A 17,564-nucleotide genomic window follows, 5' to 3' on the forward strand; every position below is an offset into this window, starting at 1 on the left:
GTGATAATGGTAAACACTGAAACCAAACCAGCAAAACTGAGTGTTTCATTTAAAAAATCTCCACATTAGCATAGGGCTGGGCGATAAAACGGTATAGATAATTATCGCGATATAAGTTTTCCTTGATAGTAATTTCCATAGAACTCATTCCATGCATGTTTTGACACACACACACACACACACACACAGACGCCACACATACACACTCCTGCAGACAGAAGTTCCTCCCGCAGATTACGACGTAACGCTGTGTTTTAACTTCTTTGTTGCAGAAGAAGCGACGCCCCGTTTATCCAGGAACATAAATATAAATTCATCAGGTTTTTATAATGATCAGTTCTAAGTGTGAGTGATTAGAAAGCATCAGAGGAGCAGAGTCACTTGTTGACCAGCGGAGTAATGCGCCTCAGTGCAGTGGAGCTGATTTCATTTAAGATAAGATCAAACTTTATTGTTGTTACAGCAGCAGGCACGTCAGAATGAGGTAGACAAGAGAATAAAGAAATATAAAAGGCAATAGAATAAAAAAAATGTACTTCAATGAGTATGTGCATTAAATACACCTTTTCACTGTAGTGGTTTGTATGAAACGTTACAAGTAAAGCGCAGTGGCACAGGATGATTGTGCGAGCAAGTTAAATCTGTTTTGTGCATAAAAAAAATTGTTGGCACATAAGAAGAGCATTGTATATAAACACAAATGTGCAAAACTGTCATTTTTAAATTTACATAGAAATAGATTAAATGAGACACAGTCTAGCTGACACAACCCTCGATGTTCTTTAGCATACAGATTGAGAGTGTGAGAAAGGACTCCACATGAGAAGCTTTTTTGTCATGAAAGTGAAGGACTTCAACAGAGGGTGTAGCTTGTGGAAGTTCCTTGGAGACAAGCAGGCAAACTGAGTTTCCTCCTTTTGATGTCTTCTTAAAATTATTTATTTAAAAAAAAAAACTCAATCTCAAGTCCCGGTTCATATTTTCTTTAATTTGCAACTTTGTTTTCAAAAGATGCTGCATGGGTAAAATTATTGTTACTGTCATATACTCTTGAAAGTGTATACAATTATTTGATGGGCATTTCTCAAACTGTCTTTTTGTGTTTTCTGTGGTATGTGACAGCAGTCTGCTATTTGACAGATCATTTCTGCCCTTGCTCACTTTCCACAGTAATGTCATCAGTAAATGCTTTGGACTGAGGACCTATTTCCATCGTGGCAGCACAACACAAGTGCTAAGGAAACACTTTTAGTTCTAACAGACACTATAAATAGACTCCAAGTTTCTCAGTTGACCATCAATATTAAGGGCTGGGAATTAATGTTCTATTGATGTGTTGTTCCTGAATATAGCTGAACAGCCACAGTTGAGGCAGATATAAAAAGTACCTTTTCATAGAGAGAATGTGTAATATATGGGGGATTATAGACAGTGGAAGATTCTGATGTTGGGACAGCTAACACGGCTCCTTATTTTTAATTCATAATAAAATAATAATTCACCTTTTTGATGGGAACACATGAGTCCATCCGCTTAGCATCTTCTTTTCTTTCTCAGGAGTCTACACCTTTGGCCTCTTCACCGTTGACATCTTTGTCAATGCAGGCCAGGTAGTGACGGGAAACCTGGCCCCCTACTTCCTGACGATCTGTAAGCCAAACTACACAGCACTGGGCTGCCAGCAGGCTCTGCGCTACATCAGCCACCAGGAGGCCTGCACGGGAAACCAGGACGACATCCTACGAGCCCGTAAAACCTTCCCGTCCAAGGAGGCCGCGCTCAGTGTGTACGCTGCACTCTACCTGGCTGTAAGTGACTCTGCTCTTCTTCTGCATTTATACTGTGGGTTAGAATAAAGGAACTCTTACTCACGGTGATTTGTTGAAAACCAAAACATTATGGGTTCATCATTTCTCCCATACCTTTGGCCCACACATATACTGTACTTGCAGTATATAGGTAGGGAATACGAGAGTAACAATCTTGGAACTAGACCTTAAAAGATGAGCATTTTTTACTACTAAAGGATAACTGTTCCAATATTAGGTACCTGGTAGTTAAAAAAATCAATTCCTTCCAAATGCAAGTTTGTTGCTTGGTAGAAGTAGAATAAGTGCCACTTAATTGAAAAATACCCACAATCTCAGTTTTCTTCTTCTCTTGTATTTCCCAAATATCCCCCATTATTGTGAGATGGACCTCTATGCCTGTATTTAAGGTCCTTACATTCACACTGCATGGACAAAAACTAAGCCATGAACTCCAAGGTGCTGCCTGTAGGCATAAACCTGTGGTGCAGATCATGGCCAGGGTATGAATCTGTTTCTAGAGCTTTGAGTGTTCCCAGGAGTGGGGTTGCCACGGGAGCCAGTGTTACCAGTGTTACACAGTGTTCAGACACACACTAGTTACATAACATGCCCACCAGCCCCACTGTCTGCTTGAGGTTTTTGTATGCATAAACCTATTTGGTTCATTTTCATGTACCCGCATTAACGCCTACACTCGTCAAATACAATAAAAAGTCAAATTTGTGAAACACTTGTTATTAAGTTGGTGTCAAAGCTAAAAACAGAAACCCCTATTTTGCAGCCATTTGCCCAAAAGGGAACCTGATATCATTAATGAGTCAATCTTCAAATTCTGTCAAATGAAGGTGGAGGTAACATTCTAATCCACACACACACAAACAAACCTTCAATTGAGGTTTGCCTGCAGCCAAATCTAACGTTACAGATCAAAGTGAGTCAAAACTTTTCTTGTCTGGTGTAATCAGTAATACCAGCGTTGTCATGACTTTATTATCCAGTGGGACGATTTTCACAACATGGTGTCCCCACCCAGGAGCAAAGTGACCTCAATAATTTTGAAATGGAAGGACTTCTGAACCAGCAGAAGTGGACTTGTAGATCCATCCAGATCTTCAGATGTTCTCTGCAGAGACTAGAGAGTCCTTTGTGGAATTTTAACTAACTGTTCACATCACACTTTGACCACAAATCCAACATGCTTGTAAGTTTGAGCCCGCAGAGAGCAGAGCAGCAGCAGATATTTTCTGAAAGCACACAAATCAAACATTTCCAGAAATACGCTGATTCTTGCTTCTGGTCTTATTGCTTTGATTTTCTGTGTCAGAGAGCCAGAGAGCGTCTGCCTGAGTGCCCATGAGCGATGGACAGATTTGGACCATCAGTGACTCCCTGCATGATGGGGGGAGCAGATTGCTTCCGTTATCTAGGTCATTTAGCAAAGGCCATTGTGTGTGTAAGCTCTGCATTGAGGGCATACATGCAGTTTGCACACATAGAATCTCATACACACAGAGCAATGATACACACACACACACACACACACACACACACACACACACACACACACACACACACACACACACACACACACACACACACACACACACACACACACACACACACACACAGAGAGAGAGGCACACATGGACAAAGAAGATGAAGATTACCCCTCTTCGAACTCTCATTGGCTCGGTCCTAACAGCAATTCCAGGGCCGTACAACATTTGCTGAACCCGAGGATTTATCGAAATGAGGTTGTAATTACTCCATTCAAATGGGAATGTAACAGTAATGTGGAGACTCAAAATTAGGCTGCTTATTAGAAGATTCTGGCCTGAATGGAGGCTGTAAGGTTGTGTCATGTTCTAACTTCAACCAAGAGCAGGTATAAATCATTGGGTCCAAAACAATGTCCCTGCATGACAGTAATGTTTTATTAAAAAACTTTGAATAAACAGGTGACCAGCGCTCTGTTGCAGCAGTGACTGGGACTCATCAACGTATGTGATGACAACAGCATGACAACTGATTTTCCAGTTTGGGGATCTGTCGAGCTTCACCAATTAACAGGGTGAACAGCAGCAGCAGTTTCATGGTCCTGTGCACTTTACTTGCTGCGGCTCAATTACTGCAGGTCACCTTTACAGTTACAGAAAGAAAGCTGCAACCAGCATCAGCACAGGCCAAGCAAACAGCCTAGTCCAGGCAGCCATGTTTAGATAGATATATAGATACTTTTAAAAAAAATATTGATCTTAAAAGAACTTGGACAAACATGTCGGCATTCCCCACAACATGTCCAAAACTGTTGCGTTTTGTGTGGATACCAGTGATGGTAGCGTGCAGAGAGGGTGCATGGCAAAGCTTGTTGTCAGGTATGGATTATACAGAGTAGCATCTATAGACTGACAGGGACTGTGTGTGTGTGTGTGTGTGTGTGTGTGTGTGTGTGTGTGTGTGTGTGTGAGTGATAGGACCGTGTTTCACCATAGGCGTTCCATCCAGCTGTGATGGTCTCAGCTTGTTTTGTTGTCCCGGCTTTAGTTAGTTTGTTGCCATGGTATTTCTACTCAGAGCGAGCACTGCTGCTCTGTGACATCATCTCTTAACATAATAATTTTTTTGAAGGCCTGTCAGATTTTTCTGTATGCTGCTATCACTACTCAGCTTTCCTTCTTCTTATTCAAAATGAGCCAGAAACATATCATCCTGTGCACACCAGGAAAGATAAGACAGTCGTGAAGGCATTTTCAAGCATCTGCAAGAAACCATATATTCACAGCGTTAACATAAATGCTCTCCATGCTGGTGAAATATCATGAGCAAAGTTACAAAATGTATTGCGCTGTAGCCAGCACAATCTTAACTGTGTGCTCCAGCATCACAAGCTACACAGCAGCCCCGGCTCCCACAGTGTTTTCACCTTATTATAAAATTCTGCATAAAGATATTGAATAGTAAGAATGAAGTGAATCCCTACATCTGCTTTAAAGCTCACAAAGTAAAGCACATGCAGTTGTAAAATAAACTTGAATTCTTGCTAAAACACAAAACATTTTCTTTAAGTTGTACAAGTTCTACTTCTATAAAATATATCCTCAATGCCTTGTTCATCATTTAGCACCAAAAACACAAATAATAACATGCATGTATCAGTCTTTCTCTGGCTGAACCCTGCTGATTTTCTGTTGACTCCCTACTAACATGAATACTATAAATATATGTTATTGATAGATATGGGTGCAGTATAAGGCTATAATAAATACGTACATCCAACATGTCAGAGTTTTACCTCTCTGAATGGCTTCTTTTGAAAAAACAACATTATATCTTGCGAAGAGATCTGTGTCAAAATTAACTTAAAAAAGCTCTGAGTGAAATATCTCTTTATATCAGCCTAAGTATATTAACACAGCAGCCACAACTGGTTCCACAGCTCAGCGGCTGTGTGTCTGTATGAGCAGACCCCCCCCCCCAGGACACCGTTTGAACTTGGCAAGATGCAAAGATTGATGCCTGACACATGGCAGAGCGGAGGACGAGCTGCTCGGCCCCATCTCCCCAGATTGAATTTTTCATGTCACACTCTCCATTTAGCTGACAAGCCTCTGATATAGTGGGCATGCCAACAGCTGCTAATGTCTGACATTAAATGGGAAATATAGGTTCGAGCACGCGTCCTGTGACGCCGGCAAAGGCTGTTAAGACAAATGAAGTTGACCAGAGCAGTCTCAGGTGAAATGAGGTCCAATCGAGAAGCATTAATATATACTATTAATGGTTGTGTGTGTGTGTGTGTGTGTGTGTGTGTGTGTGTGTGTGTGTGTGTGTGTGTGTGTGTGTGTGTGTGTGTGTGTGTGTGTGTGTGTGTGTGTGTGTGTGTGTGTGTGTGTGTGTGTGTGTGTTACAGAGGTCAACTAGTTGTTCTGTGCATCAAAGTATTACATTGATAGTATGTGACAGCTCATACAAGCCACAAGCTTCACAGGGAGATATCACCTTGACCCGTGGAAGGAAGGGTGCACACACACACACCCACACACACAAATACACACACAGTATGACCAGTCAGACCTGACAGTTGTGAGAATAATGTGAATCATGGCCGCAGAGCAGGGACATGCACAGAATATATTTCGAAAGCCAAAGGCCACAGATACACACTGACCACTATAATACAGATCTAACATCTCGTAGAGTACTGCCAGTACCTGTAGTGTACAGTGTATCCACACATGTAAACCAGTGACTACTGAGAAGATCAACATACAACATGCACACACACACACATGTACACACACACATACACAAAATGCTATTCTTCAACTGAAACTGATGAAATCGCTTGGCCGATTTTGTCATTATGATATTATAAAGAATATCACTTTAATATGACAGATGTGACTACATCGATATATGGACCCCTGACCCCCTAAATGTACTGCTAACAGATCAACACCTACACGATTAATTGTGCACCGTCAAACTGGACCATCCATCCCTTCCAAGCCTGTACTGCCTGGAAATCTGTACTTTTAATTTCTTTAAGACACATCCTAAATTGACAGTATTCTGGGATGTAAAAAAAAAGCTGAAGTGTAAATGAGATGGAGCAGAATCAAAATAATAATAATTACTAAACACTAGATCTTTTTGATCCGTTTTTATTCTCTTTACATTGGTATTTAACTTCTTTGAAACAGTTGGAATAAAAACTGAAGCCATGAACTAATAACTGAGTATATTCATAAGCGGGTCTCACACTGTGGCTCAGGAGGTGGGTCATCCATCATCGAGAAGGTCGGCGGTGTGATCCCCCGTTCCCCCTGATATGTACTTGGGCAAGATGTTGAACCCCAGATTGCCCCTGATGGCTGTGTGATGTATGACGGAGAAAGTGCTGCACATTGGGTGAAAGGCAAAAACTGCACTGTAAAGCGCTTTGATTGGTCATCAAGACTAGAAAAGTGATATGAAAATACAGACCCTTAACCATTGACAGCACCTCTCATACATCTCTGCAAGTGGCATGATATTTTTAGTAATCAAAAGAAATGAGGAATAAATTAAGTGTAGGGAGAGAAATGGAAACATTTGATCTGGCCTAAAAGGAGATTGTGAATTAATGAAAAAATACAATTAGGCCCTAGAGGCTGTCTGCTGCCTTAACAAGCCGCATTACTGATTAGACCCAAACATAGATGTTTTCTCTGGTCTATATTTGTCTCTCTCTCTCTCTCGCTCTCTGCCCCCCCTTCTTCCAATTACTCTGGGGGTTTATATCTCAACACTACAACAAGGCTAGATGTGATATTAGGATGCATGTATCACATAGTTATTGTTCAAAAAACTGCTCACCAGTGGAGGTTAAGGCTGTGTGATATTTGCTCATGTTTGACTTCTATAAGACCTTTATTCAGATTTGCTGGGGACTATTGTAAAAAGAAGGATTAATCCACAATGAATATATCTGGCAGCGGGACTGTGTGTGTGTGTGTGTTCTGTTCTTAATTCTTTGTGAGGACCATTTTCAGCATAGACCTTACAGAGTGAGGATATTTTTGGAAAATGAGGACATTTTGACTGGTCTTCACTTTTTCAATGGGCTGTTTGAGGGTTAAGACTTGCTTTTAGGGTTAGGGTTAGAATTAGGTTGTGGTAAGGGTTAGGGTTAAGCATTTAGTTTGGATGGTTAAGGTTAGGGTAAGGGGCTAGGGAATGCATTATGCCTATGAGTGGCCTAAGATAGAAGTACAAACGTGTGTGTGTGTGTGTGTGTGTGTGTGTGTGTGTGTGTGTGTGTGTGTGTGTGTGTGTGTGTGTGTGTGTGTGTGTGTGTGTGTGTGTGTGTGTGTGTGTGTGTGTGCATTGAGTTCAGTGTGGCTGATTGTGTTCTTGGACAATAATGAGTCTTTATTGCACAATGTTTTCAGTTTCTATCCAAGAATCCATCAGAGATGTTTGCAGTAAAAGACACATAACACGCCTTAAACTTGAAATCAAACCATTACATTTTGTGAAGTCTTTCGTGACACACTTTATAAAACTAAGACTAAGAATTTTGTCAGTCAAATAAGATGTGGCTGTTTATAATTTGTATATATTTTTCATATAGAATATTAAGCAACACATTGCAAGTCATGAGACTTTACAAGGACAATGACAGCTCCCAAAAGCGAAGCCAAAGCGCCATGATTGCCACCTGATTGCCACTATAGTTCATAACCCTCCCCCATGATACTGGATGGGACAAAAGTCAAAATATGTGTAAAATAAATTGATGCACGCTCAAGTGCTTAATTTTTTGTTCAATATTGGGTGAAATGTAACAGTGATTTTTTACATTTATATCGCGGCTCCATTCGATCCCCTGAGGTATTTGGTACAAGATGGTGATGATGAGTTTGCCGTCATTTCTGGACAGTGGGAGTGAGCGGAGATGCTACTTCAATCTTTATATACAGTGTATGCTGTGAGCGAGTGCACAGGAAGTGGAGATCAACGAAGAAGAGAGAAACGAAAGAAAAGAAAATCAGTGAATTTTATCTGCGAGATTGTTTTAACTCTTTTAATCTGACAACTTGAAAATGACAGACTCATCAATTGACATTGATGCAATGATAAATAATGAAGTGATTTCACGGCGTGCTTTCTGGTTGTGTTTATGATGAGGATATATTATTTACAGCAGCTCAACTGAGGCCCAGATGGTCAGAGGAGGAGAAGGAAATAGCAGGAGCAGGAGAGGAGGATGATGCTTGCAGGCTCTCTCTCTCTCTCTCTCTCTCTCTCTCTCTCTCTCTCTCTCTCTCTCCCCTCTCTTTATTAGGGACGAGATAGAACCAGATGTGGACTCCCCCCACCCCCTCCTATTTTGTCCTCTCTTTACCCTACAATCATCGCCCCGTCCTCTCTGTCCCCTTCATTTTCTTTCCTCTTCTCTATCCTGTGACGTTTCAGTGCAGAGTCCCTACAAATCACATCCATGTTGTGTGATTCTGTTTCCTAATGATTAAAGTCCTTTGCCAGTGTTTAGTGTATTCTTTATGGAGTGAGGTAGTGGTACATAACTATGAGAATTTGTCCTGACAACAATGGTTCACAAATCTTAAACATATTATTACTACCATGTAAATATATGTTTTAAACTTTGGTGCAATTGCAAGAAGGGATGTAAGGATTAACCGATTTTACCGCGGTTTCATAACGTCACGGTTTCTTGTGGGTTTGTGGTGCGCTTGTTTGTGTGTGCGAGCCACTTAACTGAAACATTAGTTGAGAAGAGGGAACTGACATAACAGCCTTATTTCTACCAAAGCTGGCCAGAAAACTCCATCGGAGGACATCACAGAGAGAGGAGAAATCCTTGTTTACTTTCAGTTTCTGACCAGCTCCGAAGCAGCGGCTGAAGCACACTGTCGCTCACTCTCTCTCTCTTAATATTAACATTTATATAAATTACCTTTACATAGCCAAACGTTACACTATTAAATCTAAGTCGATATAGTTGATAATAATAAATATTTTAGTTCATAAGCTATATTATTAGCTATATGTTGCTTGTTGTGTGTCTTTTTCCTTCTAAAGTATCGATAATTGTAAAAAATGTGAAACTGTGATATTTCCTCTGACAATAATTGTGGAACCCAAATTTAATATCGTGACGTCCCTAAATACAAGGGCATGTACAGTAATCCTGGGTTTCAGCAGAAACATCAAATTCCAATGTTCTTGTCTGTTGAGAAACAAACAGTGATAGACTGAGTTAGACATTAGAGAAGACATAGAGACACTAAATTGACACTTTTTATGATTATGAAAGGGTGTCCTACTTCGGACTCATTTTTCACTAGTAGAGAGGTTGCGATACCATTTTCCCTTCCCGATATCAATTCCAATATCTGGACATTGAAGATATCTAGAAGAGAAGACTCCTCAGTGTGTCGGATCCACAGAAAATCTTAGTTCACTATGGGTGGACAGTGGTGTAGAGTGGAGCTTCTTCCCTCACAAATGGTCTTTTGCCATGTATGTTTATTAGTCACCAACAGCCGGTACGACCTGTTAAACAGTCAGGATGAGATAAAAAAATGTTTTCTTCATCGATCTTTGATAATGAAAAAGACAAAGAACAAATTGTTCGGTCACAGTGTATCTGTGTCCAAAATACAAAATCAATATTTGCACTCACATTACTTAGTTAAGATTAGGGGAAGTTGTCTTATCTTTCCTGTTTCCCCTTTTGCCCTGCTCTCTGCTCTCTCTTCATCTTTTGCTTCCTCTCCTCTCCTCTTTTACAATTACTCAAATTTTCTCTCTCCAGTTCTCCTGCCCCTCTCTTACCTGCTTTATCCTTTCACCTCCTCTTTGTGCTTGTCACCTTTTCCCTTCTTCTCTCAACCTCACTGAACTTATTTATTGTGTCTGTCTCCCTTTAGGCACCATCTTTTTTCTTTCTTTCTTTCTCTCTTTCTACTCTGTCTCCTCGACTCATCTGTATTCAGTCTGTCTATTACTCTCCATCTGCTTCGTTCTTGTTGTTTTGTTTTTCTCACCCTCAGAGGTTTTTTTCATTCTGTACTTCCAGTGGCAGATCTGCCAGCACTTCTGTAAATACAGGGGAGAAAATCGAAAGATGCCCTGAGGAGAGCCTTAACATATCGGCTCATATTTACACACAGACACAGCTGTCTGGTGGCATTTCACCAGAGTTTTTAATAAAACATTAGGTGCTAAGGAGGTAAATTCAGAATACTTGAAAGTCAAAGTAAAAATAAAGTAGATTTTCAGAGGAACACTATGAGTGTAGGGAAGCTTTTATTTTCATCAATATGTCTCAGTCTGCACGCTGACACAGATAGTATACATCACTCTCCTCACAAAGCATTGAACCGTTACGTTTCAGACACAGGATGGGTTATTCCACCTGAAGAGACTTAATGTTTCCCTTGGTGAGTTACGGAATGCATTCTAGATGGTAGATGTGATGCAGTCACTTGATCTGTATTTATTACCATTTTAGATTAAGGTCATTTGATAGAAACAATTTGAGGTGCTGTTATTATTTTAGCAAAGTTTGGTGCTGCTGCTCTGTGGGATCTGAACTACTTTACTAAACATCTGCTCCTTTACGTGATCGCTGTTTTTTTAATCTGCCATTGATAAGATTTGGTTTAATTTAAGGTAAAAAACTAGTTATGGTTTATAAATAATAGATGTCATGGTTTAAAGAAAATACCTGTGTCAAAGTCACATGGTTTGTTTGCCCATCCATCCACCTCCTTCGGAGATGTTCTAAAAGAGCACTGTGCTGACTCAACCTTTGCTCCTGACACAAGGTGACTGTTCAAACCATTCAGGTGATGTAATCCCTGCTTCTCTCTCTCCTGGCAGATGTACGTGACCTGTACGGTGCAGGCGAAGGGCACTCGCCTGGCCAAACCGGTGCTGTCTCTCGGGCTCATGTGCCTGGCTTTCCTCACCGGTCTGAACCGCGTGGCTGAATACCGCAACCACTGGTCGGACGTCATCGCTGGCTTTATCATCGGCACAGCCATTGCCGCATTCCTGGTGAGCCTCGCATCCACAAACATTGAGCGGTGATGGTGTGATATTAGACATATGAGACATCATAGGTTGCTGTGTTGATGGTATTTTAATTATAACACTGTGATAATACAAATTGTCACATGGTAGCTGGCAAATTATTTAACCTAATAATCATAGAGCAAGTGGAGCAAATGACCATTATTCAATTCGGGGCAGCCAAGTCATGGTTTTGCCACCCTACTTCTTTCTTTGTAAAATTGAATGTATGTCATCCTACAGTCCCCACAATCAGAGGATTGTATCAATGATTACTATGTTCAGCAACTGACAAATACAAGTAACAAATCAGAGGGACAATCTATTAGGGTTAGCTATCGTTTAAATTTGATCGATTCCCATTCTGATTCTGTTCATCGATTCCGGTTCTTATCGATTCCCCATTTCGATTCCAAAATGGAAAAAAAAGAGACCAAATGTTTAGATAACAAAACTCTCTTTATTGAACTGGACCGATGCACAGTAGCTGTTCTTCATGTTCCACCGGGGCAGCAGCAGTAACGCCTTGTGGTAGACAGGCAACATTACAAAAGAAAACCCGCACAACTCTTCTCAGAGCCTTATCAGACATGCTCAATGTCTTTAACCCAACTGTGTATCACTAGTAACTGAGAAAGTTTAAGATCTGTGATGAATATGAATCTCTCATATATTCCATAACAACACAGTGGGAATCAGTAGCAGTTGAACCATTTGTGGATAATACTGTTTTGAGCTACTTTTGTACGTCTTATTTATAGGAAACCTACTGACATAATTCATACAAGTCATGTTAGTCAGCTTTCCTTTGAATGTCAGCGAGAACGGTGTGTTGCTGCCATCACGGCTCGCTCTCCCTAGCTCAACTGGAGGTGCTAGCGAGGTGCTACTAGCGCTAGCTGAAGATGACACACTGGCTCGGAGACAGCAGGACATTAAATGCTGTACAGTCTTTCACATCGACACCGTGCTGCCTTAAATGCTTGGTGAGCTTCGATGTGCAACCGGACATTTGACCGTTTATCGTGGCTCATCTCAGCCACGTTAGCCATGCACGTAATCACCTGGACAGGTCATGGCAGATACATACAGCGTCCTTGCAGTTTAGGAACCGATAAGCAGAACTGAAACTCTATTGTTTTTTACGGGTACCCGGCACTTGGCATTTTGGATTCGGGTCTAATTTGAAACCGAGTTTCGGTCAACACCCTACAATGTATACCCTGCACGCTGTATATGTAATAAATTATTATTAATTGGTAATAATGCCATTTAATGATGATCATGTGATAATTTACCATATGATGACCATGATGACTGTGGATCATGTCTCCAATCTTACTGGTTGCAAAACAAATGATTACTATACTTTGATATTCATATTACAAATGATGTCAACTTCACGGTTTTAGTCTTCTCTTTGAGGCAGTTCCGTCCAACCCATTATTAATTAAGTAGACTCAACTAAGCACAGAAACAAATAGAAGGGCTTTTACTCATAGTGAAAGTATCTTGAAAATGAAAATTGCTTATTTATACTTGAAGACTTTGAATACAATAATGATCTCTCCTTTCATCCAGCCCTCTGCACCTTGTAAGGGCTGCTGTCTTTCCCTTTAAGTCTTGAGCAAAAGTGAACTTCTGATACCGCATTCCATTTGTCTTTAATTTGAGATAATGCAGGTAAAATGATCAGTTTAATCATATCAAGTTATGATGATCTAAGTTATGATGATTCATTCCTGTGTAATTGTACAACTAGAGCAGTTATTGCTGTAGTTTTCATTTCATTCATCCAAACACTTTGTATTTTGTTGCATTTGAGGATGTCTTGTGAGAATAGAGAAAAGTAGCCCTCGGGTCTAATATAGTTAAACCAGGTTTGATTATCCAAATCATATTGTGATGTGATCTGAGGCTATTTTATTTATGTAACTTCTTTATCCTTATCCTAGCAGCATATAGTTTACCATTTTAGCTAACAAATTGTTTATGGATATAATTTCAGATATGAAAATTATTCTTCTAATAATAATAATTGTCTTTCCTGATTATCTCCCCTTTCCCGGTTTTAATAATTTGTTTATGCATTCTTGGTTTTCATATTAGCCCCATTCTAAGTCATCTAGACTATTGCAGGTGGCTGTTAAATTACATTTTCTTTCCAGAAGAGGACTCCAGACACCCCCAATAATTGTTTCCTTCATTTTTATATTGCTCTTTTCTCTCCCCAAGCTGTTAATGGGAGTCAGGGGGAAATTTGATTTTAACAAGAATCTTTATTTGTTTCTGCAAATCACAGAATATAAAAATTATATTTTTAGAGATACTTTAAACCATTTTAAAAATGACACTTTATCCTGTGGCTCGGGTGAATATTCTGGTGATGTGATGTTATGATGTTATTTACAGAGAGGTATGTGTCCATACTGGCTTATACAGTATGCCCAATCAACATTTTAAATGTAATGTTTAATAGACTCAATGCCAATCCATTGCTTTTTTATCTTAAAACTCCTTAACTGAAAGAAGAAGATGAGTGTTATTATGCCTAAATATAGTCTGGACTGGTCCCCAATGCTTTTGCAGCTTGCAGGTTTCATTTCGTTCAATAGACACATGTGCACATGCAACATGACTATCTTTTCCAAGCTGCACTTTATAAACACAAGTAATGAATTATTATGAAATATTTTCCTGGCAGCTGTTGAAGTGGCTGCCAAGCAAAAAACACACCCATGTACAACACAGCATGCCTTATCTCACGGCCCTTAACAGAGTATGCTCCAGAAAAACCAATATGACAATATTACTGAGAAAACCAACATTTCAGCCCAGACACTCTGCGAGACATTGCTACCCTGACAGTCATGCTGTTAGCATGGCTCAATAACGATTTGAATCATTTTTGTGTTTTAAAAATAATCGTGAAGAGTAACAATGTAATTCATAGACATTAGCATTAAGGAGAGACAGCAAAGCAAATTTGGGGCAAGTTAAAGTTAACCATTTTAACTTAAAAAATGAATGATTAAAGATAATTATAACAGAAAGATATATATGATTATTTCATACATGTTCTGAAAACAAAACAAAAGTCAGATTATTCTTGGCCTGGCAATAAAGTTAGATGTTAGCCAGAGATGAAGAAAAGATCCAGTGGTATCAGAGAACAACATCTGGCAGGGTCAGGGTTCAGCTGCACTCCGCACTGCAGTGTGATAGTTACATTCACACCTAATTGCCTGTCTTGGTTGTGTGGCTGTTAATGCTTTTTATAGCTTATGTTCTTTCATTAAGACTTCAGTATCAAGGCTTGTCTCTTCCTCACAGCTGTGCTGCACACCATCATGTACTAGACACACAGTGGTGATTATTGGGCCCCAGATACAGCATGTTTCCTCACAGCAGCTGAAAGAAAGCAGCAACAGAAGATAATCTCCCCCTCTTCTTTTCGTATTATCCTCGCTCTTGCTCTTGCATTTGACAGAGAAAGGTCAGTACTTTCTTTGTGACTAGAGGGCTTCTGGAGAGAGAGTGGGTCTGTGACAACCCCTCACTCAGCCTCTTCCCACAGACTTCCATTAATGTTTGGCTCTGCTGAACAACACTACACTGCCATTAGTAGTGAATACTGTATAATCCTCTGCTTTCATTGCATGCAGGAAGTTTTGAGGTTTTCAGAAGATAAATACACTCAGCTTGTCATAGTATGCAGATGACATCACTGTTTTTATAACCAAACAGAGTAATGTTCAAATTCTTGAACGGAAATCACCATTACATGAACAGGCGTCTTCTGTGAAGTGTGATGGTCATATATCAGCCTCTGTTATTATTATTAGCAGGGCAGCAGTGGAGCAAAAAAGGATTTCAAATATTTAGGTGTCTTTCTGGGGAACAATGACTTCCAGAGTAATGATTTTTAGATGATTGATGGATGTGGGTCCAGCCCCAGTTATCCTACAGGGGAAGGACCTTAATAATTAACAACCTGACTGCGTCCATGCTCTGGGACCAGTTCATTGTTGCAGAACTTCCCGATTACTACTGTTTTTACAGCAATTCTTCGCTCCTCTTTACAGAGTGAAGAATCTGTCCAATGACACAAAGCCCCTGTTGTTGTCATTCGAGCCTGGAGAACTGTTTAAAAGGCTAAGAGAGAGAGACTATAATAAGATATATGGCAACATTGTTGAGGAACCTTTGTTTAATGATGTTTGTTTAAGTAATATTAATATTAGTGTGGATTTCCAGTGGAGGGTGGTGCATGGGGCCGTGGCTCCTGAGGAAACCTTAGACCCTTTGTGACTAGGAAATCCCAGACTGGCTCCTATCTTCTTTTTGCTGAGGCTGTGTCCTGCTGGTTTAGGCTTATGTCTTAGAGGATAAACTGTTTATTTCTGGTCCAAGACACTCTGCAGCAAGGGGTAGGAATATCTGTCTGGTTAACCTTTTGATTAGTTAAGCTAAGATGAGCATATCGCTCACTAGGGAAAACAGAAGGAAGGAGGCAGGATCTGTAGATGTTGAATGCATATTTAAGAGTCTGGTGGCTGCAGAAGATCACATACTATAAAATGATGTCAGACTAATAGGGATTTGTTTCTAATTGGGGTTTTCCTATGCAATGTGGCTCAAGCATCACTTATCCTCAACTTTTGAGGGAAAAAAGCTCACGTCATCAAACCAAACTGCAGATTGAAATGCTTTTATAATTGAACAACCTCCAAGAAACAGCTGATACATTGTTAACAATAAATCCTTTGAAGGGGCGGTTATGGTGCTTAACACTCTGGTTTTAGTTCTTGGGAGTTTATTTAAAATTGGGCCTCTTATAGTAAAAAGAAAAGAAAATAGATATTCAGGCAGATTAATATAGCAACATTTTGGCGATCGCAGGATCCTTAAACTGCTAACAGTTGTTTTGGTAAAAGATATTAGTTTCCATGATCTGTAAGTGTAGACGTATCCTTGGTTTTTTTGTCAATATAATATATATATAATTTTTTTTCCCCAATAATTAAACTATTATATTTGCAATCTGGGTTATGTTATTATCAGCTGTGATGCAGGAAGTTTCTTAAAATGAAGATAAAGAATAATAAAGAAAATTCCATGCCATCAAATGAAGAAAATGTATGATGTATTTATTCAGAATATTCTATACACTAAGTTCACGCCTTCAAAACTGTGCAGACTCTTTAAGAACATGGAGCTAATCACAAGTTTATCTAACATTTCACACAGGTCTCAGGATCAAGTCTTTCAGCAGAACACTGAGAGCACTTTTCTCCCAACAGTAACTTAGTAACCGCAATAAAAGAATGACACCTCTGTTCATGATATGGATTTTGCTGCGTTACAGTAAAATGAATCAGTAATGTTGCATATGCATCGGTAACACTGATGGGATTAGATTAACAGCACATAAAATGTATGTATACACAGTGGGCGGCTGTGGCTGAGGTGTAGAGCAGTCGTCCTCCAAGGTCGGCAGTTCGATCCCCAGTCTGCCCCATCTGCATGCCGAAGTGTCCTTGGGCAAGATGAACCCCGAATTGCCCCTCATAGAACAAGAAAGTGCTGCTAATAATGTACTGTAAAGAGCTTTGAGTGGTCATCAAGACTAGAAAAGCTCTATATAAATACAAAACCATTTACCATTTACAATTGTCTACTGCAATACAGCATCATGCAGATATGTCCAATCATCACCAGAAGTTTTTCTAGTCAGCCTCATATGACAACAACAATGTACACTCATATGCCATGTGTGCATTGTTCCATTAATTACAGGTTGCTGGGAGAGACTGCTTTTTTGGAGCGGGGGTCTTCTAAATTTCCAAAACACAGTCTGACAATGTCGGCCACTTCACAAAGTGATGTGACAGGTGTGAGGATGTTTAAAAGCTTTCTGTCTTCATTCTTCACACACTGAGCACTTGTGTCTCTTCTCAGGGGGACATCTGAGTGCATTGTTATGAATGTGTTCAAGGAGCAACTGGAACAAGGTGCCGGTATCTCTGTACGATGATTGCACTTTGCCCTTTTCTCTGACTGCAGGTTTTTCATCCTGCCACAAGTGCAGTCATTCATGATAGTTAAAAACACCTTTACCTGCAGACACTGAGACGACTCACTCTACAAATGTATTTGTTTGAAGCA

At 40.0% G+C, this 17,564-nt stretch overlaps 1 protein-coding gene across 3 annotated transcripts in view; it reads left to right on the forward strand.

Moving 5' to 3' along the window:
- LOC118098944 (phospholipid phosphatase-related protein type 5) overlaps positions 1-17,564 on the forward strand; it is a 100,375-nt gene that overhangs the window by 72,070 nt on the left and 10,741 nt on the right. For all 3 annotated transcript variants that reach the window (XM_035143220.2, XM_035143221.2, XM_035143222.2), the window contains 2 exons: positions 1,558-1,808; positions 11,205-11,381. In XM_035143220.2, coding sequence (XP_034999111.1) covers positions 1,558-1,808; positions 11,205-11,381 — 428 coding nt within the window. The remainder of the gene's footprint in view (positions 1-1,557; positions 1,809-11,204; positions 11,382-17,564) is intronic.

This window comes from Hippoglossus stenolepis, chromosome 19, assembly GCF_022539355.2.
Source record: "Hippoglossus stenolepis isolate QCI-W04-F060 chromosome 19, HSTE1.2, whole genome shotgun sequence".
NCBI lineage: Eukaryota > Metazoa > Chordata > Actinopteri > Pleuronectiformes > Pleuronectidae > Hippoglossus > Hippoglossus stenolepis.